This window comes from Podarcis cretensis (genome assembly GCF_951804945.1).
Source record: "Podarcis cretensis genome assembly, chromosome: 17".
Classification (NCBI taxonomy): domain Eukaryota; kingdom Metazoa; phylum Chordata; class Lepidosauria; order Squamata; family Lacertidae; genus Podarcis; species Podarcis cretensis.
The window spans coordinates 39,562,139-39,583,227 of record NC_137187.1 but is presented as its reverse complement, the minus strand read 5'-3'; the positions used below and the strand labels follow the sequence as shown (position 1 = coordinate 39,583,227).

The window sequence follows — 21,089 nt, the reverse complement described above, 5'->3', positions numbered from 1 at the left end:
GAATCTCATTGTATGAATGTGTGAATTAGCCTTATATTTATAATTTGTCTCAGATTTATTTAGAAAATATTTATATGCTGCTTATCCACAAGAAGATCTCAAAGTGGTTGACATAACATAAGGGGACCTACAACTATGTTTCAGTTGTTTATGGCTCCTGGTGGGATTCCACGTGAGTGGAAAGTTTCATGGAGTTGGGTATATTCTTACAGCGACTTCTCATGCAATCAACTGTGCTTGGGTTCAGGACAATCTTGCTCAAAACATACATAGTATCCCCCAAGATTCAGAGCAGGGGAACTGCAAAATGCACCGTTTAGAGACTGCACTTCCTTCTGTTGGAATCCTGCCAAGGAAGGCCAGGCACTAGGGAGTAGATTTTGCCTTGACAGCAACCGTGACCTCAAGGGCAGTGCTTTTCTTTTCCCCTTAGGAATTAATGCCAGCTGTTCACATGCACAAGAGGAAGTGAAACGGTATACACTGGGACACAATTATAAGTGGAGGTAACCCTACTCCCTATCGCTGGTCACCCCAGTCCTCAAGGATCCAGCCAACTGTTCTACAAAACCCCACCCCTTCATGTGTAAAATCCTATCTTGGCTTAGTTCCTTGGTCATGCTAGAATGTGGCCATATGTTAAGAAGGAACAGACTTTTCTTGAATGAGAGATTTGTATTACTGCTCAGTTATACAGTGGTACCTCGGGTTAAGTACTTAATTCATTCCGGAGGTCCGTTCTTAACCTGAAGCACCACTTTAGCTAATGGAGCCTCCTGCTGCTGCCGCGCCGCCGGAGCACAATTTCTGTTCTCATCCTGAAGCAAAGTTCTTAACCCGAGGTACTATTTCTGGGTTAGCGGAGTCTGTAACCTGAAGCGTATGTAACCTGAGGTACCACTGTATAGCAATTTGAAATGTGCAAATGTTTTATGACCATCCTCTTGTTTGAGGCTGTACTCTTTGCCCCTTGGTGATGGCTAATGATGAACCTATTGTCCATGATTCTTGTCTTTTAATTATTTTATTATTTCCCCCAACGAAGCTGTAACACTGCTCTTCACAAACATCTTGTAGCAACGAGTTCCTCAGGTCAGTTGTGCCTTGCACTCTGTTCTTAATGGATGGGCTACAGCCATTTGTGTCTTGCTGGATTTCCCCCCAACAATTCTGGTATAATGTGCTGCTAAGGGTTTGTACTTTGTGTAAACTCTTTAGAAATGGAGCCTTCAAGTGTGACCAGTTGCCTCGATCTTCTGCTGGTGCAATTTGCTCTTTCCATAAAAGAACATCAGTGTGGTGCCAACTCCCACTAGCTGGCCTCTGGTGCATAATGCTTCATAGACTGTGGCAGGAGGCCAAACCCCCAGCATGGCCAATTCTGGCTGGTATGCGCTGTTCCACTGCAGCCGCTGCCCGCTGCCATCCAAATTTTCTATCTCATTTTCTCTCCCGCAGATGGAGGTAGTTAGCACCTTCAAGAGAAGTGGCTCCTTTCAGGGGGCTGTCCGACGCCGCTCTTCCGTCCTCAGCCAACTGCACGATGTAACCAATATTTCTACCCCCACTCACGTAATTCTCTCCGCCGCAAATGCCAGCGCCGGTGCCGGGAGTGAGTCTTGATTTCCTCTTACTGCTTGTGATTTTTTTTAAAAAAAACCAAACCAAACAAAGACAAAAAAAACCCCATCCTATTGCTGCCCTCCTCCAGTATCCCCTCCCTTCTCTTCTATCCACCCCACCCACCCACCCCCTTGGCCCCTCGTTGCTGCAATCACTGTTGCAATATTATTTATTTCAGTTTTTTCTCTGTCCGGTCTCAGTCACGCCGGATTTACAACTTATATAAAGCCATACAATTTCTGCGCTTTGCCCCTCCTTCTTTAGCCACCTGCACCCCTTTTCTCCTTCGTTTGCTCACCTCTTTCACCTTCTCTATCAGTGGCTGCTGGTTTTTAATGGACTGGAGTCAGATCCCCAGCTGGTGAGGTCATGGGCAGGGAGGGAGGGCTCTGCATGGGCAGGGGGTTGTGTTTCAGTCAAAGGAACTGAAGCACCATAGAGCACTACCAGCTGGGGATCCAGCTTCATTTCTCGGCCTAGCCACACATCTTGATGGTGATTGGTGTTTATTGTGGTGTTTGGTGTGTGTCACTCACTGTTGCACGTCAGAGTTTTGCTGGGGTGGGGTGGATGGGTGTTGCATAGAGGAGAGCAAAAGATTGGGTACCAGACCCCACAACATGAAACTTTTGGACAACAACAGCTTATTGCATCACCATTCCTGGGATAAATATGAAGTCATCTGCTGATCATAGTGAGGATCAAGGCAATTCTGGTGTATATTAAATCTGTAGGAAGTCAGTACCAAAAAGAAAAAGAAGTGCAGTTTTTTGCATAGAACCAGTCAACCATCACATGAGAAGTTCTTCCTTCTAACCGTGACTTCATGCCCCCTGACTGGAGAGGACACTAGAATGAGCTGGCAGGTCAGACTCGTATTGTTACTTCTAAACACCAGATGAGGCTGATTCGGGCCACTAATAATCACAGCTGTAGTGCAATTCACATTGGAATAAAGAGGCTTTGCTCAACAGCAGCTGCAAACATCTTCACTTACATGATTTCAAATATCATCTTCCACCTACACTTCACATTTAAACCAGTGTGGACAGGTTTAGTGTCAGGCTTGCCCATCAAAAATCCAGGGTGTTGAGTAGATTTGTCCTTTTTTTTTTTTTTTTTTTTTTTTGTAAGATAGCTATCATAAATCTATGATTCCAGGCACATTTAATAGTTCCTCCTTCTTCCTTGGGAACCCTGGGAACTGCAGTTTTGTGTGGAGGAGCAGGGCAAGGATCTCGAACAGAATTCTCAGCATCCTCAGCAAACTACATTTATTTGTATGTTAGATCAGCCCTGTCTTGGTTCCTAGACTGGGAGCCAAAGCAGCGCAGCAGGTTTGAAACTGGTTTAAATATGCATGGTAGACAGCATATGGGGTCCAGAGAAGATGTCATAGCAGCTCTTGTTCACCCCCCACTCAAAGTGAATTTATTATAGAAAGCCTCTGAATAAACAAATACTTTGAAAGAGAATGTGTGAGAAAACAACAATCCTTGCTCTGAAGGCTCGAGGCATTACAAGAGTGAGAAGCATGTTTATGGAAAGGAATGAAACTCTGGGGTCTGGGATGTGTCAGGAAAGGGAAGCCTTTCACTTTGCTCAGAAGCAAAAGGTGAGAACATGCCTCTTGAAGGCACCCACAGGGGTGTCATGGACCAGTTCCTCTGCATGTTAATGAAAAAAGTGGTTCCCTTGCTCCTTTTTCCCTCCTCAGTCTCTTTCCTGTGCCTCACCTATCCTTCCCTCTTCAGAAACTATGCTATGCCAATGCTTTCTTGGAGGGGGGGCACAAAACCCCTCTTTATTTTTCATTTTTTTGCACGACAGTGAAAGAACCAAAGAGGTAAGCTTCTCCACTCCCTGAACTCCAGCCCTCGGATTAGGTCTCAGGTATTCTCAGCAAGTTGGTTTGTTTAGAATATTTCAACAGTCTCTTCTCTTTTCTTTTAACCAATCTAAGCCATGCTGGTGGTCATGCCAGCGCTGTGGTGTGGCAGTTTCATGGTACCTTTTGGTATGACATGTACTGGCCTTGCTTTTCAAAGGGTGTGCACCCTACCATGTAAACCTTCGAGTATGGCCTCGTAATCTTTGCTGCAATTTCAGCAGTTGTTTCTCTCTCTCTCTCTCTCTTTTTCTCTTTAAATGCTGCCTTTATATTAAACTCTCTTCCTCCCTTCCAGCGAACTGCTGTTGCTCCTTGGGAAATTGATATCCATTAATGGCCTTTGGTCTTTCCCCCACCTCTTGCATCTTGGAAGTGCTGTGTCAGTTATTTTGGTTTATTTTGTTTTGATGATGATTATGTTTCTTTTTTAGGAACCATGTTGTGGATGGCAAATGGGTTTCTCCACCCTAATTTTTCCAAAGGGGAGTTTGTCATTTCAGGCTCACAGAATAAACAGGGACCACCTGAAACATTTCGGTGCATGAAACAGAAAATCCAAACTGCACTTTCCACCATCCCTCTTCCCTGCCCCTAATTAGCACATGGCACAAAATACTCAGCAGCTCCCCTGATCAAGTCATAATGAAATGAATAAACCCATGTAACAGTTCATTTCAAAGTGGCAGCTGCACAAGAACGTCCCGGTGGATTGTGTCCTGCAACTGTTAATGACACCTAAAATCACTGCCACAGGCAGCTATCTCACATCACCTCTTGGAATAAAGCCTGATAGATTCCAATGTAACCTTCCTCCTCTTATCATGGTGGCACAAATGCTTCTCTGTAAAGAGTGCTTCTACACTAAATGATTAGGGTGAAATTGACATGAACAGAATAGTGACACAATTTCCACAAATGTAGATGTATTTACTTAAAGAGGTGTATAGTCCTATACACCAAGAACCCTTTTTGGTCACTGCCGTTAACCATGTTGATAAAATGGATGTCATCCCAAAAGTTTATTACATCTTTTTAAAATAAAGAATTATCATCGGTAGTAGGCAGAGCTGTAAAAAAACAACAACACCCCTATTTGACACCAGCACTGCTGCAGCTTACCTAGACAGGGCCGTGGCAGGGTGGCAACAAATTACTAGTTAGCATTTTGCATTATTATTTTACAGTGTTTTAGCACTATAACACCTTAATACAGAAAGACACTTAACAGCATTTTCCTGTTGCATAACTGTCTTTCATTAAAGAAAATAAAGGTGGAATAACATTTCAGATCTAATTTAAAATTATTTTTTTGAAAAGTGGTGTCATAAACGCCACTCACTGCATGGGTGAGTGAATTTCAGATTGCTTCAACCACAGCAGGTTGGAATAGAACACAACAGGATGCCTGCACAGAAAACTACACATATACCTCTTGATAGCGTGGAAAGTCAATTGCAATTCCCTTTGTAGCTTAGGGCTTGTCCACACTTCCGCTTGTCCCACCACTTTCCCCTGGGAAAACCCACCGCTGTGAATTATGACAAACATCAATCTGCAGAAAAACAGGTTTGTTCTGATTCAGTGGTAAACAGCTGGTTTCCCCGGTGGAAAAGCAGTGGAACAAGTGGAAGTGCGGACAAGCTCTTAACATCATATCTCATACACATGAGCTGAGCAGTTATTGGCAAGACTTCTGTGCCATTCATAGCAGACTCCGACATCCAAATTGGTGACAAGTGAAAGTTCCTTCAAGGCTGCTGCTGCCTGCTTGGAAAAACTTTGACTGCTCAAGTGCTCATCTGTTTTGATATACAGGTGACTCCCAACTTACACTGGCTTACATTCTGCGTATAGTCAAAGCACATTTTTTGCCAAGCATGTAAAGCTGAATGCACACAAGTTAAATGTGTGTAAGTTGTGAGTTACCTGTACTCTTAAAGATGTGCCAGGTATTGTAGACCCTACGTAAGAATCATATCTGGATGTGGGTGTACATTTCATTATTTGCTAGGGCTAGTGTTTAAATAAGAGTGGGGCGGAGTTTTAATATTTATTTTAAGAAAATTTATTCAATTTAAATGTTTGCTTATATGTTTTTATCATAGTGTTACTTTCCCTGACCATAAGCTAGAAAGACAAAATTAGCTGTGTTTATCATGAACAGCAGTGACACTGTCAGGGCAGGATTCTGGGGCAGATGTCCAAGGTCCTACTCAGCAGAATGATCAGGAGAGCCCCCAAACTCAAAAGGACTGGCTAGCTACATATTGAAATAATCAGATATTCTAAAGACATCTCTCACACATAAGACCATTAGTCAGAATCTAAAATTACCCAAGTGCTCCACTGCTGAGGTAAAAGTATCTACTACAGCAGTCCTGGTCATACATTCAGGAATTTGTTACACTGCAAAATCAAATTGGCCAATACTGTGAGAGCAGTCGCACATACACACAAAATGGAGTGCATGTATTATAAGCATTGTATGACCTCTACAATACCACTATCTGGAAAGCTATAATCTGTACACAATTTGCCAGCTCAGCCGTGACGTGAGGCATCCTAGGAGTGCATAATCAGAATCACAACTTGCAACTTTCACTGCAAGCCTAAACCTCTCTGCTCAGAAATAAGCTGAATTCAATGGGGCTTGCTCCCAGATAAGCATGTATAAGATAACACAGACTTTGTTGCCCACTAATAGCCATCCTGCTGTCGTCATAACAAGAGTAAAGACTTGGGCTCTGATTCATGTAAAGACTTGGGCTCTGATTCATGTTTGTAAATCTGGAACCAGAATGTGGTAGTTGAAGTCTGTACTAATAAGGTTATCAAGGTATAACTGGTTGTAGTTGACAATAGGAAGCATTAGGGAGACACTCCCAGTTCCGCTAACACCTTCCCAGGGAGTTCTGAGTTCATATTATATACACAAAGCACAATATGCATGACAAAAACAACATAAAACAAAACCCAATATTCGATACCCAAGTCTAAGATATATTGGATACCTAAGTAGAAGGTTGCAGCCTCCCACAGGCTGCTGCAGTGGCGTAGCGTGGGTTGTCAGCACCCGGGGCAAGGCAAGTAATTTGCGCCCCCTAACCCGTGGATTTGCGCCCCCTAACCCGTGGATTTGCCCTAACCCCAGATGTTGCGCCCGGTGCGGCTGGCCCCCCCTGCACCCCCCACGCTACGCCACTGGGCTGCTGCCCAATATTCACTAGACCAGACTTCCCTAACCTGGTCCCCTCTAGGAGTTTTGGATAACAACATCTCCCATCAACCTCAGAACTCAGTAGCTAAGGCTGATGGGAGCAGTAATCCAAAATAGGTGGATGGAAGCAGGTGAGGGAAGGCTGCATTGGACTTTATTGGAACCTATTTTTGGAACCCCTTTTCACGAGCCTGACATGAACCCCCTGTCCTCTTCCTTCTCCCTTGCACCTTTCCCTTACAAACTTTCCCTTCCTATTCTCTCCCCTTTGCAGCTGCCGAGATATCATGGATGAAACCACCTCAGTATCAGCCGGGGATTTCCTGTAGTGTTTTTGTAAAAAAAAAGAAAAAGAAAAAATAGACACAAAAAACAATAACCCCAAACAATAAACCAGCCAAAGTGTTCCCTTCTCCCTCCCCCAACTCCCTTTCCTTGTTTTCTCTTCACCTGCCACCTTCATCTCATCACTGCTGCTTTCTGCTTTCTCATGGGGACTTGGGTCATCACATGCAGGTATAAGATGCAGCCTGCCTTCCCAGGTACCCTTGCCACCTCACCAAAAGAAGAAAGAATGAAAAAGATAGGAAGACCCTCATCTATTTTAGCATGGCCCTCAGCTATGTAAGGTCCAGATTTTCTATAGTGGCTGCTTCTTTAGGATCAACAAAGAGAGAGATGCCTGCTAAACCAGCAACATCAGTTTTAGAATACGGTTTCTATCTGACCATGTAAAGGGCATTTTAGAAAGCTGACAGTGAGGCTCACCAGGCATTTGGGCCTCTTAATGAAGGAGAAAGCAGATCTGAAATCCAGAGGCCCCACATTGATCTAGTTGGAAAATCCCCAATCAGAAGTTAGAATAAAGTAAATGCTAAAATCCAGAACAGTGTTGAGAGGAAGAAGACCCACTGGATTCACCTATCCATGTGGTATTCCTGAATACATGCCTTTACTTTCACCCATGTATGTGAGTGGTGTCATTCATTCTTGGAGGGGAGGAGCTTCTACTTGTCCAGCCCCCATTAATATAAGAAGGCTCTCTTGCAAGGGATGCCTACAGTAGCTCAATCAGAGGCGGGTTTAGGGCAGCATAACCATTTCCACTGCACCAGGCATTCAGCCTAGGGGGGGCAGGACAGGGCACCACAACTATGAAGTAGTGAATTGAGCAGAAAGGAAGGCAAGGGTCAGGTGTCAAATTTTTGCCTTGCATAGGGTGCTGCTGAAATTTGAAGGACCGAAGTCCTCCCCTGGCTGAATGAGTTCACTAAGGTTGGAGACACAAGAGGGCTGGAGTTTAGATCTGGCATCTAAATTTCATCTTATAAAAGCCAGTGGTTCTGTCACACAGGCTGGGGGAACCTGTAGCCCTCCAAATGTTGCACTTCCCATCATCCTTGACCACTGTGTGTGCTGGGTTGGGACTGATGGGAGCTGGAGCTCAACAACATTTGGAGAGTACCAGGTTCTCCACCCCTGCTCTAACATGACCACAATATGGAACCTCGAGGCAGCCTCTGCTGAGGGATGGCAGGCAATTTCAGGAATCAGTGGTTTCATCTGAGTTCTAGAGTACAAAGTAAATTCTATTAAATCTGGAACACTTGAAACTTCAGCCTGTTAGTGGAGCAGGCCCAGGTCAGCTTCCCCTTGGGAACCCTGGGAATTGTAGTTTGGTAAGGGTGGTGAGAATTCTCCTTTACAGAAGCATAGCTCCTGTCAGAGAACTGCAGTTTCCCAGAAGCAGAACTGCTACTTGATCAGTTTATGGCTGGAATTCAGACATGTCGGGGGGGGGGAGTGTTAGCAGTGGGTTTTGTAACCTTTCCTGAACTGCTAGTGCAGAGCCAATGCTGAATCATATGTATTTCCACTATATGCCCAGTGTCTTGAGCCCTTATGTTCCAAAAGGGTCCTATCCTGCCCCCCTCACCTGCTGCTTTCCCTCAACCTGCTGGCTCATCTTTCTTTTCTGTGTCTTACCATCCGCTTTGGGGCAGGGGCAAGAGGGTAGCCTGTGGGGCATGGACGGAGGCACCAGTGGCACAGCATGAACTCATAATCTTCCCTTCCCTTGTCTCCTCCCCAAAACAGCAAGGATGGGCCTCAATACTCGAAAGTTTACCGTACTGTTGCAGCAATGCATGGGTCTTTCTTCACTTCGTGTCCTGAGGCTGTGATTGGAGGCATCTTTCACTGTCTGTCTGTCTGCCTGTCTGAGCTGTTTTGCTTCTCTGAAGTCACAGTTTGGGGTTTTCTGCCCTGGTTTTCTTGCAGCATGAAAGCAACCCCTCCTTCCTCATCTCCACTTCCTCCATCCAAAACTTGCATTCTCCCAGTGGTGCATTGGGGGGGGGGCGTGTTGCTATATGTACCAGCAGCTGCAAACCATCCACCACCTTGCTTTCCCATCTGCACAGCACAACACTGCGACCTTTTCCTAAGAGGGCAGCACTCCAAGTGGGTCCATGGCTTGGTTAGGAATGTGGTCTGATGGCATCACCAGCTTCCTTTAAACAAAAACCCCCGACCAATATCCCTATTTCAAATCTCAAATTGTTTTAGTTGATTCCCTTCCTGCCCCAGTAATAATCCTGTGTTTCCATCCCTTCTTAAGAGGGAAAAAGCACTATGGGACCATTTCATTCAGCTCTGCACAGCCTTTGGCCCTGCAAATTGAATGTAGCCCACCAGCTGTGTAGATACCACCAGTTGGTAGATACTTGACACCAACAGGCAGATACCAAAAACAGGAAGCTCGTGGGCTGGCTTGGTGAATTACAAATTATGTAGGTCTCATTTAATTCATCCTCTCAACTCTCCTGTGAGCTACATACAGTCTGGTTACAATACCCATTTATGACAATTTGAACCGGACAGAGAAAAGGTGATGCATCCCTGCTCCACCTTCAGGTTTTAGAGACAAACTGCACATGAAGACATGCTGCATGGAGGGCTGTTTTATTTTTGGTTTTTACCCTTTGCCCTTTAGATCTGTATCTACTAAAAAGAAACCCCCCCACCAGTCCCCCAAAAGCTTTTTGCCTCTTGTGAGAAATGTAGTTCTGAGAGTGATTTAGGTCTTTCCAGTATGATGATTGGCAATCTACCTTCTTTGACAGGTGGAACCCTAACAATCATCAAATAATAATAATAATAATAATAATAATAATAATAATAATAATATTTATACCCCATCCATCTGGCTGGGTTTTCCCCCGCCACTCTGGGCAGCTTCCAACAGAACACTAAAATACAATAACCTATTAAACATTAAAAGTTTCCCTAAACAGGGCTGCCTTCAGATGTCTTCTAAAAGTCTGGTAGTTGTTTTTCTCTTTGACATCTGGTGGGAGGGCGTTCCACAGGGCAGGCGCCACTACGGAGAAGGCCCTCTACCTGGTTCCCTGTAACTTGGCTTCTCGCAGGGAGGGAACCGCCAGAAGGCCCTCGGCGCTGGACCTCAGTGTCCGGGCAGAAAGATGGAGGTGGAGACGCTCCTTCAGGTATACTGGACCGAGGCCGTTTAGGGCTTTAAAGGTCAGCACCAACACTTTGAACTGTGCTCAGAAACGTTTAAAACTTGCCCTGTAGATGGCGATATGCTGAGAGGTCACTGGTCTGAGATAGTCAACTGCCAACAGTTCAGGGAGCAAGAAAGAGCCAGGAAACCAAAAAGGAGAGCACTGTTTAAGGTAGACAGGGCTGACCAAAGACATAATGAGATGGAAAAACAGCATGGCCTCCCTCCTGCTAACTAACCTTGAAAATGTCTCATATGTACACCCTTTTGAAATGAACCACTGTATCATTATGAAGCAGTTGTTCATTTTAGTGGGACTTGTGCATGAGAACATCCTGGTGGATTGGGCTTCATGCATTGGATTGGTCTCCAACTCTGCTGCCCTTAATAATGCACAAAATCTGCCTGAGGCAACAAGCTCGCTTTACCTCATGGCAGGGGCACAGTGTTACCCGGGGGGGGGGGGGGGGGAGGCTCAACAGATAATGTTAAGTTAAACACATAATGCAGCAACCAAGATACCTGGAACTGAAACATGATATAACCCAGGGTGATATAATTACCTTCTTTGACTAATCAGAGGCCAGGGTTGAAGAGCATAGTAATGACATTGCCAACATGGAACAGAGTAAACTGAACATATTCCTAGTCTTTTAGATTTATTATATGCTGCTAAGACAAATCTTTCCACTCCCAGTCCCAGAGAGGCCTAAGTAGAATGTAGCACCTGCTACATTCATGACTACACAATTGCATAGGAACTTGCCCCCTTTCCCTTCATGTAGCTGACCATTTACTAGCTGGTAATTTACCAGTGTACATGTAACCACTTGTTAAGCCAGCATGGTTTTATCATGTGCTAACACAAATTTTACCTCTCCCCTTATTTCCTGGGTTTCTGAAAAGTATGAAGATTTTCCTCACAACTTGGCAGAACAATAGAAACAATGGGCTTACCAAATGGTTGTGTGCACTATCTAGTATCTTACCACCCAGCAAAAAATCGTGTGTATTCACTAAAAGTTTACTCTGAGCAGCCACATTGAAATGTTGGGTTCCAGTTTTGTTTTTCACTTTCTGCGCAAAGCTGAAAGTTGGTTGTAGGACTCCTTGCTTTACCATGAACAGCAACAGAACCCTATTTTTCTCTTTGCTGACTGTAGAACCTAAAATGGTTCTCTTCTCACATAATAGCCGCACACCCTTCCCAATGGAGGAAAGAGCATTTAGGAGCCTCAGACCTTCAAATGCCATATTCTCTCTAAGCTCCATTCTTACTTGCTTAGCTACCTTTCAGTATATGACCCAGTATTTCTGCCTTTCCTGCATGCTTCCGAATTGTGCTGGGGTTCTGGGTTTTGCTTTGTTGCTTTTTGTCTTTCTCTTTTAGGCCTTCTCAGCTTGATCCTTCCCACTCCATCTCCTGGGTACAGGAACTGGATTCTGGGCCCCTAAAGCATGATGTGGCATGCAGGCACCCAACTGCATGCGCTGCCCTAGAATGTTGTGCTTCTGTCCTACTTCGTTTGCTCACTGGGCATGCAGACTAGTCCACATTATGTGTCTCTTGTCCACCACCAGCTTCCTAAGCACTAATCAAGATGAGCCACTCCTCTCTCATGGGAGAAAAAGTGTTCCCCCTTCTCCCACACCAAAACGCACCAGAAATTTTGAGCTAGGAGCAGAATGGTTTAGGATTTTTACCCACAAAGCACTGCAGGGCTGATTAAGATGGACATGGCAGTAAGCACACTGCTTGTTTATTTTTGAGCCATCTCCCCCCAGCCCTTCCTTGAAAGAGGCAGCAGGTTCGTTCCGTTCGTGAAACCAGACAAGCTGAGAATATTTTAAGCTTTTTCTGAAGCTGGGAAATCAAATGCTACTCCCCTGTCACCTTTGGTAAATTAGCTGCTATGCTCTCAACTCTGAGGAAATTAAGGGGAGCCCAACTGAATTTTAAACGCCAGTGTTAATTGCCAGACTGAGGGGTGAGAAGATGGGGGGAAACAAGCAGCAAAGAAACAGAGCAGGTATGAAATGCTGTACCCAAAACAAAAAGTTCAGGATTTTTCCTGAGTGTAGAGGATTTTACACACACACACAATTTTTTTTCCGTTCTCTCACTTTCTTTAGATTAAATTCATTTCCACCCTCCACTGTCTGTCCCTTACAAAGCCACTAGATTGTTTCACCCAATGAAAAAATGTTGGCCACATAACACCCTCCCCCATTCCTGTTCTAACCATCCGCACTTGCCATTTTTTCTATTGATTCTTCTTCTCATCCCTTTTAGTTTTTTTAGTTCTTCACTGCTGATGAGGGCTCCTTTAGTCCCCCTCACCTTTCTCCCCAATCACCCCTTCCATCAATGTCCACCAGGAATCATAAATAATATCCCAGGTATGGCGAGGAAATGGAAAATAAAGAACAACAAAACACATGAAAACTGGGCTATAGTTAAGAAAGCAGAGGGGCTGGTTGTCTGCATGGGCGACCGCTCTTTCCACCAGCTTTGAGTCAGGCCTTGGGACTTAGAAGCCAAAGAAAATGAAGTAGGGCAGCGGGAGGTGATATCAAGAACAGTGTAAAGCTGTATAAAGCTGCACAAGCCTGTCTTTGGCTTCTTTGCTTCTGCTTATAGCCTATGTAAGGTGGGTCAGAGCAGAGCTTTTGCAGCACACAAAATTTGTATGGCTTACGTCCAAGTTACCATCACCTTAAAATGTACAACATCACAGACTTATCCTGGCTTAACAGTCATTCCCATGAAATCGTAACTCTTTAATTGGAATTAGAGACATACAGAATTCTTAGCCCCCTCACTGTGCTACAATTTGCTGAGGGAAGCCATGACAGTTAAACTGGTATAAAACTGATATATGCTGTTTTGTATCATAGAAGTGCCCTCAATTAGCTAGCAGGGCTGAAAACAAATTCACCTGAGATATTTATGAAACCCTGGAGAACCACTGACAATGCACTGACAGGGGCTGGAATGAGGAGGAAAGTTAAGTGTTAGGACTGCAAGGTCCTATCCCTTCTCCTCAGCCTTCTCCTTGACCAAGCCAGCTTGGCAAAGGACAAAGTTAGCAAGTCCCACCAATGTGGCCTGGCGTCAGTTCCGGCTCTGAAGAGACAAGCTCTCATTCTCTCTCTTCTCTTTCCTCTTGGCCTTCCCTGCAGATCCGCGTAGTGAAAGCGTTCCGTAGTTCCCTCTACGAAGGGCTGGAGAAGCCAGATACGAAGACCTCCATCCATAACTTCATGACAACGCCCGAGTTCTTGATCAACGACTACATCCACAACATCCCCCTCATTGATGATACAGACGTGGAGGAGAGCGAGGGTCCCCCGAGACGGCGCTTCCGGGCCAGTCCCCCACCATCCCCCAACAAGAACAACAACGCCATTGACAGCGGCATCTACCTAAGCACGGATGCCAGCAAGACACCTACCTCCTCGTCCAGCCCTGTTAGCCCGCTCCACAGCATGGAAACTTCCCTCTAACACAACCCCACCATGCAACCAGTCAAAATGACTTTGTGCACAGCAGGGGTCTTCAGTTCCTCCTGGGAGACAAGGACTAGCTGAGTGAGTCAGGAAAGAAACCGGGCAGGAGATGGTGTTTCTCCTCTTGACACTGGAGGTTTTTTCTCTTAACGGGGTGGAAATGGACACGGTTTCTGCCACTGGTTGGCTCAGGCAAATCAAGACGAGAAACTGAACTGATGCAATGAAAAGCGATAGACAAACTGTGAAGGGGGAGAAAAGTTTTCTTCAGAATCACCCATGAGGGGTTTGTGGCTGAGTCCCGGAGGGTGTACAGGAAAAAAAACAACCACCCATTTCTCTAGTCTGTTCTTCGTTTCTCTTTGGACACAAAACACACTCACCGAACCCACGATAATCCCCCGTTTGGGGGTTGCTTTGATTTATTTCTGGGACCTCTTTTCAGGTTTCCCCTCCCCCCCAAAAAAAAGTTTTAAAAAGGAACTATATTTGCACCGGGAAAAGAACAAAAAAAAAGGAAAAAGGAAAAAAGAGGAATAATCTAGACATCTATTATCCTAAATATATATATATGATACCAACCAACAGATGTATTAACGGACCTTCTGACCATAACGCATGCCTGTTATCAAACCCTCTTTTCTCCTTTCCCCTCTCCCCCAAGGGAATTTCAGCCTAGGGCAAATCTGTTTTTGTTTTGTTTTTTTTAAAAAAGATCATTGCTTGCTGTAGCTTGTATTTTATATCAGGGTTTGCCGGGGAAAGAACATTGATTATTTCCTCTTGGGAGTGGGAATTGACTGTGGGGCAGTTGCTGAGTACAGTAACAGAAGCCCTGATGGGCTGGGTCTTGCACAGATGCAGAGTGGCGGAAATTAAGGGTCTAGTTGCACTGGCACAAATTTGGGCCTTTTCAGACAGTTATACAGAACCTGATCCAAAGCAGGCCTCCCTGAAATGGTGTACTGCCCCCCAAGCCCCCTCCCTGGAAGTACTCTCAATCCAAATGCTTCCTAAAGCTGGTAATTTTGATCAGCTTCCAATAAATATCTGAGCAAAAGAGACTGTTTATAGAAGGGGGGGAAAGATAAAGATTGAACTACTTTTTTTTTAATCTACCAAGAAAGAAAGCAACAACTTTCTTGATATTAGAAATTTCTCATTCAAAGCATTGATCAGACTGGCAAAGAAGTTGTATTTCTGATAATCTTATATTTTGTGCCCAAAATGAAGGAATAGGTTTCTAGCCCTCATGGTTGTGGAAAGACATTTGAATGCATGCAGGCTTAGTGGCCTTAGTAGTTAATGACTACTCATCAAGTAGTTCTGGCTTCCACTCATTTTTACTTAATAATGCTGATTTATATTCAGTTTTATTCCAGAGTTTAGTCATGTTATAATGCTTTTCATTTTACAGTGGTTTCAAGGACTGCATATCTCCAGACCCGATGACAGTACCTGCAAATGCTGGGCTGGGAGAAACAAGGTTATTAAGAGAATTCCACTTTTCCTTAAGCAGACTTCATGCATTTCCATTCTACTTCACTATTTTTTCCTTCACACATGGGAGCCACGATCCCAAAGGTACCACGGCAGCGAGGACTGGGGTGCCCTTAGGAGTGACAAGGTGGGAGACAGGTCCATGAGGCCCAACTCACTGGGAAGTTGGTCTGCCGCACAGAGAATAGAGAGCACTGCTGCCTTTTCTTGCAGCTCCCATGCATTACTGTTCAGCCCGTAGAGGTGAATGGCCTGGTGGGCTGTGCCTCATACTAGTTAGCAGTAGAGAATGCGTACCATTTGTACGCATTTCTGCCTCGTACGCCAAAATCACAAGGCAACCATTTGAAGGTGGCAGAGATTCCTGCTGCTGAGCAGTGTGCATTCCTGGCTCACATGCTACCTTGATCCTATGCACAGACAAGTGCTGTGAGGTGGTGGTGAGGAGGTAATGTTTGCTTTGCTCGTTTATATCCCACTCTTCCTCTCGGTTCAGGGTAGCCTATAGAACATTCTTCTATGTTAGTCCTGCAACAATCCTGTCAGGACAGAGAGTTAGAGAATGAGTTCATAGAATCCTAGGGTTGAAAGGGACCATCTAGTCCAAAATTGCAGCAGTCTTTTGCCCAAGGTGGGATCAAACGCACGACCCTGAGATCAAGAATCTCATGCCGTATCAGAGGCCAACAAGTAGCTTCCATGGCTGGGTGTGACTCTGACGCGCTATTGGATGGATGCACTGCATTGGCTCTCGCTTAGAGAACCTTTGGTCTAGCAGGCGAGGGCAGAGAAAGAAAAGTTGAGGTTTACGGCACAGCAGCACATGGTGTCATAAGGTCAGAAAAACGCCTTTATCGCCCAGAGAGAATACTGGCTTCCACTAGGTTAAGCTTGCGTTCATCTTCTTCCAAACCAAACCAGCTTATCTTAACCTCAGTTATACAACATTCCTGCCAGAAAGAACCTGTGAAAAGCTCCTAACTGCCACTGGCTCTCCATGGCAGCAAGCACGGATCTGGGCAGAGTGCAACCACTGAACTTAAATGAAGGGCCAGCACCCTTTGGATGATGCTGAGGGTTTCTTACAAGTATCTGGTGCCGTGGTCTGCACTGATACAGTTCCGCAATGTGGGGCTACATAGAGGCCACCAAAGAACCATTCATAGTTCTGTCACACACGGTGACAAAGGAGCTGCACCTACAGCAGCCAGGGGGAGATGGGGAAGGAGTCAGGATTCATGGGTGCTGTCCCTGACCAGACTGTTTTGTCTTTTGCTGCAAAGATGAGTCGCCCTCAACCCCTTGCAGCCCCAGCTTTTTTCGCACGTAACTAAAAGTCTGTAATATTTAGAAACTGTGGAACATACTCTGCGTTTTCCCAGGGCAAACCTGCTTGAAAATACCAGCTGCAGCACTGTCAGAAAAGCCATCCCTTCTTCGGAAGGGCAAATGCCAAACCCATCTGTAAATCTTTTTGTCGTCATCTTTTCTTTCCAAGAAAAACAACGAAAACAAAAAAAAGTTTCTTTTTCCTCATCTGAGTGTTTAAAGGGGAAAAAAATAAAAATGGAAATCTTAAGTGTTTAATTTTCAAGTAAACGGAATGGGCCACCAAAGGAAAGCTTTAGTCCCAGTCTGGGCTTATATATGCACACACACACCCCATCCGAACAAAAAAGAGATCACTTTGCTGCTGTACAAATTTGCCAGGTGTTTATCAGTGAGTTTCTGCTATTTCACAAGTGCGGGAGGGTAAGGGCATTCCTTCTAAGGGAGGGGTGGGATTGCGTTTCATTGGGGATATTTTTTTTTCATAAATCATAGTAAAAAGGGGGAGAGGGTGAAAGGTTTTTTAAAAATAATAATAAATAATAATAATAAATAAGTAAAAAAAAGGCGCTTGTACATTTGTCCAAATGGAAGAGGCCAAAAATCACAAAGCCATCAGGCTAAAAGCCCCCAAGATTGCTAAATTGCTTTAATGACTTGATTATTAAAACAAGACCAGGCTGCTACCCAAAGCGAAAGCAGAAAACCAGCCATAGTCCCAGGATAGCAACACTTTCAAGCAAAAATGGGGGAGAAATAAACTACAAGTGCTACAAAATATTGTTTGTAAGCCCAATTTGTTTTGGGGGAAAAAAATTATCAAGAGCATTGTAAATGTACAAGTAATATATAAACCACCGAACTTGGGTATTGGATAAATTTTAACATGCATTTATGATAATCTATTGCATTTTGTACCAGTTATCCTTCTTGTTATTTGTACATTTACAGTGCCTTTGATAAAGGACTTTTTCTCAAAATGCAGTGGGCTGTAATAAATAGTATGTAGAGTTTATTTCCTTTCTTTGGCTGCTACCATCATCACTGTCAAAAGGGACGCAGGTGGCGCTGTGGGTTAAAGCCTCAGCGCCTAGGGCTTGCCGATCGAAAGGTCGGCGGTTCGAATCCCTGCGGCGGGGTGCGCTCCCGCTGCTCGGTCCCAGCGCCTGCCAACCTAGCAGTTCGAAAGCACCTCCGGGTGCAAGTAGATAAATAGGGACCGCTTACCAGCGGGAAGGTAAACGGCGTTTCCGTGTGCGGCTCTGGCTCTGGCCAGAGCAGCGATGTCACGCTGGCCACGTGACCCGGAAGTGTCTCCGGACAGCGCTGGCCCCTGGCCTCTTAAGTGAGATGGGCGCACAACCCCAGAGTCTGTCAAGACTGGCCCGTACGGGCAGGGGTACCTTTACCTTTTATCATCACTGTCAAGTGGACCACACTGGGGACCATCCATAAGGGACCTACAGTTTGCGTAAGTTTGGTAAACCTTTTTTCCCACTCTCCTCCATCCTAAGGAGTATACACTAATAGTAAGCTCCATCCACTGTCCCAAAAAACTGTAGAAGAAAACCCTAAAAGCGGAAGGGGGTCCCAAAACAATGAAAACTAAGCATGCAGTGTGGGACACAAGATGCTGACTGACAGTGGTGGGGAGAAGGGGTGGCTGGCTTGCTAGAACCAAGAGCTGGAGCACGTCTCTCTGCAACCCCATGTGGCTAGTCCAACTTGTTCTAACCAGTAGCAGGTGCTTCCTTTGTTAGAACTCCACTTCCAGCATCCTCTCCACTTGATGCCTGATTGTCTCTTAAGAGTATGCTGGCTAAGGGTATTGCCAGGTTTGGAAGACACACCACAGGTGGTGGGGGGTGGGGACTAGAAGCACACACATCCTCAGTCCTTACATTCACTTCCATTTGAAAACTAAACTGGTTTTCCATTCTGACTTCTAATATGAAGTATAAAGGGCATTCACCCTAGAGATGAAGAAATGCCATTTTTGCTTCCATGGGCCACTGAAGACTGAAGAGTCATTCCTACAAGTTCAGGATGTGTGTCACTAAAGTAGAAATATACTAAAGTAGAAATATGGCAGACATGCAGGAGCTGAGCTGCATATGTACTGCAATGAGAGGTCAATCTGGAATAGATCTAGTTAACAAGTGGTGAGCTGGCAGCCATCAGTGGCACAGGCAGCAGGGGGCTCTGGCGCAAGAGCTATGCCCTAGAAAGGGCTCTACTGGCATCTGCTTCCGCTCATTCACAGTGGGGTGGGGGCAGCGGCGTAGCGTGGGTTGTCAGCACCCGGGGCAAGGCAAGTAATTTGCGCCCCCTAACCCGGGGCAAGGCAAGTAATTTGCGCCCCTAACCCCTAACCTGCCACCGCTGCCAGCTTCTTCTTGCTGCTGCCTGGGCTGGGGTATTTACGGTAAGGTAGCCACGGCAGTGGCGGCGGGTCCGTGTCAGGTGATCTGAGGCGAGTTGCCGCTGGCGCTGCCGCCCAAACGACGCCGCTTGCCCGGAAGAGGAGGAGGGCAGAGGCGAGGAAAATGCAACATGGCCCAGCAGCTGCAGCAGCAGCAGCGGCGGCGGGGCTGTGAGGAGGGGCTGCCTGGCGCGCCCTCCGCGGTCCTGACGCGCGGGGATCGCGGCGAGCGCTGAGAGCCGCTGCCTGCCGGACGCCTTCAGCCCGGACGTGCGCACAGCTCTTCGGTTCTGCGAGACATGGGGCTCTGCTACAGCCTGCGCCCGAGGCTCTTCGGCGACTCCGGAGGCGGCGAGCGCCCCCCCCCCCCGATGTTGCGCCCGGTGCGGCCGGCCCCCCCTGCACCTCCCACGCTATGCCACTGGGTGGGGGCAAAACCACCCCAAACCACAAATGGGGGCGTGGGGACTGTAGTGCACATGGCAGCAGCAGTGGCTCATCATTTCGACCTGACTTGCAGCATGTCCTTGAAAGTTGGCCCACACTGGCCTAGTCGCCAAAGGCAGGCAGCGTCCCTGAGCTTTCTCTGCCACACTAGGATGGGCTAACAATTGTTATCTGGCCATTATGAAGCATGAAGAATTGACCCCCACCCCAAGTGGGACAGGCAAAGGTGTAAGAATGAAACGGCACTCAAAAGGTATACTGTCTGTGGACACGTTACTTATTATTTTTAATTTTATTTATGAATTACTCCCTGTAAGGCATCCAGTAGCTAGCAAGGCTAAGAGCAGTGACGGACCAAGGCTTTATGAATCTGCCTAATCCTTTTTAAGAGCCATCACATCCCATGGCAATAAATCTCACGTTAATTATTTTGTGCTATCAACATGCAGACTTTGGCATGTCCTGAAGATACTGCCGTGTAACTGGATGAAACTCGAGTTCTAGAGTTTTGAAAGAGCAAAGGGAAGAACTCAAGGATTGAACTTTTGACTGTTCAATCAGTGCCAAAATTTCAGCTTGACAGATGGAACTCGGGTCATCTAGTCCAACCCCCTGGCGAAGATGCATTCTGTTGGGGCAACCACAACCTGGATTCAAGGTGCCAATTGGCTCCTAGTTTATATGTCTGAGTTTTTAACACTGGGAGGAAAGAACTGCAGGGGGTATGATGAGGCTTGAAATGAGTGGTGCCATTTTTTTTTCTATTCATTGGCAGCCATAGTTCATCCATGAATTTTTCTTACTCTGGAATTAAGGCATTCACAGCAGTGGAGTCTTTGTCAGATGTCATGGAGTCATGGTACTTCATCCAAGATCTATGACTGGTACGTTGAAGCTTTGGGGAACCATTCCAGAAACAGGAGGGGGAAATATCCTGGCAACATGTTTCACCTGTAGTAGGGAGGTGTCAGGGAACTGCCATCAGAGCTGGAGGCGGAGGGAAGGCTCCAGAGGGATGCCGGAGAGGGTCCCAGTAGGGAGAGAGGCAGCCCATCTGCTGGGGAAGGAAATCAGCGTAACACCAGTGGAGAAGGGGGGCAGAGAGAGGATTTGGAGAGGAGGCTCCAAGACTCTTCGCCAGAAACCAGCGGGAAGAGCACGGGTACTCCACTGCCCACTCCCTCCCTGCGCAGAAGACTTCCGCGCAGGGAGAGTGGGAGGAGACTTGGCGTCAAAGAACTTCTTTGCTGGAAGAGATTCAAAAAACGCCCACTGACGGATTCTGCCAGCGACTGAGACAGCCACGAAGTGAAGGGCTGTCCAGACAGAAAGGGTTCAACCAGACAACCAAGCCAAGAGTGGCGGCAACTTACGCACAAGCAACCCCTAGAACCATTACAGGAGGCAACAGGTTCCTTCTCCATGTTCTTCTTTCCCCATGGACTCTGAGCTGGCACCAAGTTGAGAGTAGAGGATCAAAGGCTTCAGACTAATTCCAGGCTGGAGAGGGATTCAGGGACACCACAGAACACAGTCTATCCAGGCACAAACACCAATCCAGCCCGTTCTGTTCTACTGGGTCACTCAAAACAAACAGGATACAAATTTGGTGTGTTTTCAGGGG

General features: G+C 46.0%; 1 protein-coding gene and 2 long non-coding RNA genes across 10 annotated transcripts in view; 2 read left to right on the top strand and 1 right to left on the bottom strand.

Annotated features, from left to right (window-relative positions):
• ATP2B3 (ATPase plasma membrane Ca2+ transporting 3) overlaps positions 1-14,498 on the top strand; it is a 121,728-nt gene extending 107,230 nt beyond the window's left edge. For 4 of the 8 annotated variants that reach the window (XM_079958662.1, XM_079958660.1, XM_079958661.1 and 1 more), the window contains one exon: positions 13,441-14,498. In XM_079958662.1, coding sequence (XP_079814788.1) covers positions 13,441-13,764 — 324 coding nt within the window. In that variant the 3' untranslated portion in view covers positions 13,765-14,498. Of the gene's footprint in view, positions 1-1,458; positions 1,613-13,440 lie in introns of all 8 variants that reach the window. The other 4 variants (XM_079958665.1, XM_079958664.1, XM_079958666.1 and 1 more) reach the window with 2 other exon arrangements.
• Positions 14,499-16,966: 2,468 nt separating this feature from the next.
• LOC307206047 lies at positions 16,967-18,866 on the bottom strand. Its single transcript, XR_013834233.1, has 2 exons — positions 18,006-18,866; positions 16,967-17,628 (listed from the first exon to the last, which is right to left on the bottom strand). It is a non-coding gene; the product is annotated as an uncharacterized lncRNA (long non-coding RNA).
• A 581-nt stretch (positions 18,867-19,447) lies between these two features.
• On the top strand, positions 19,448-21,059 carry LOC307206036. Its single transcript, XR_013834221.1, has 2 exons — positions 19,448-20,429; positions 20,870-21,059. It is a non-coding gene; the product is annotated as an uncharacterized lncRNA (long non-coding RNA).
• The last annotated feature ends 30 nt before the right edge of the window (positions 21,060-21,089 follow it).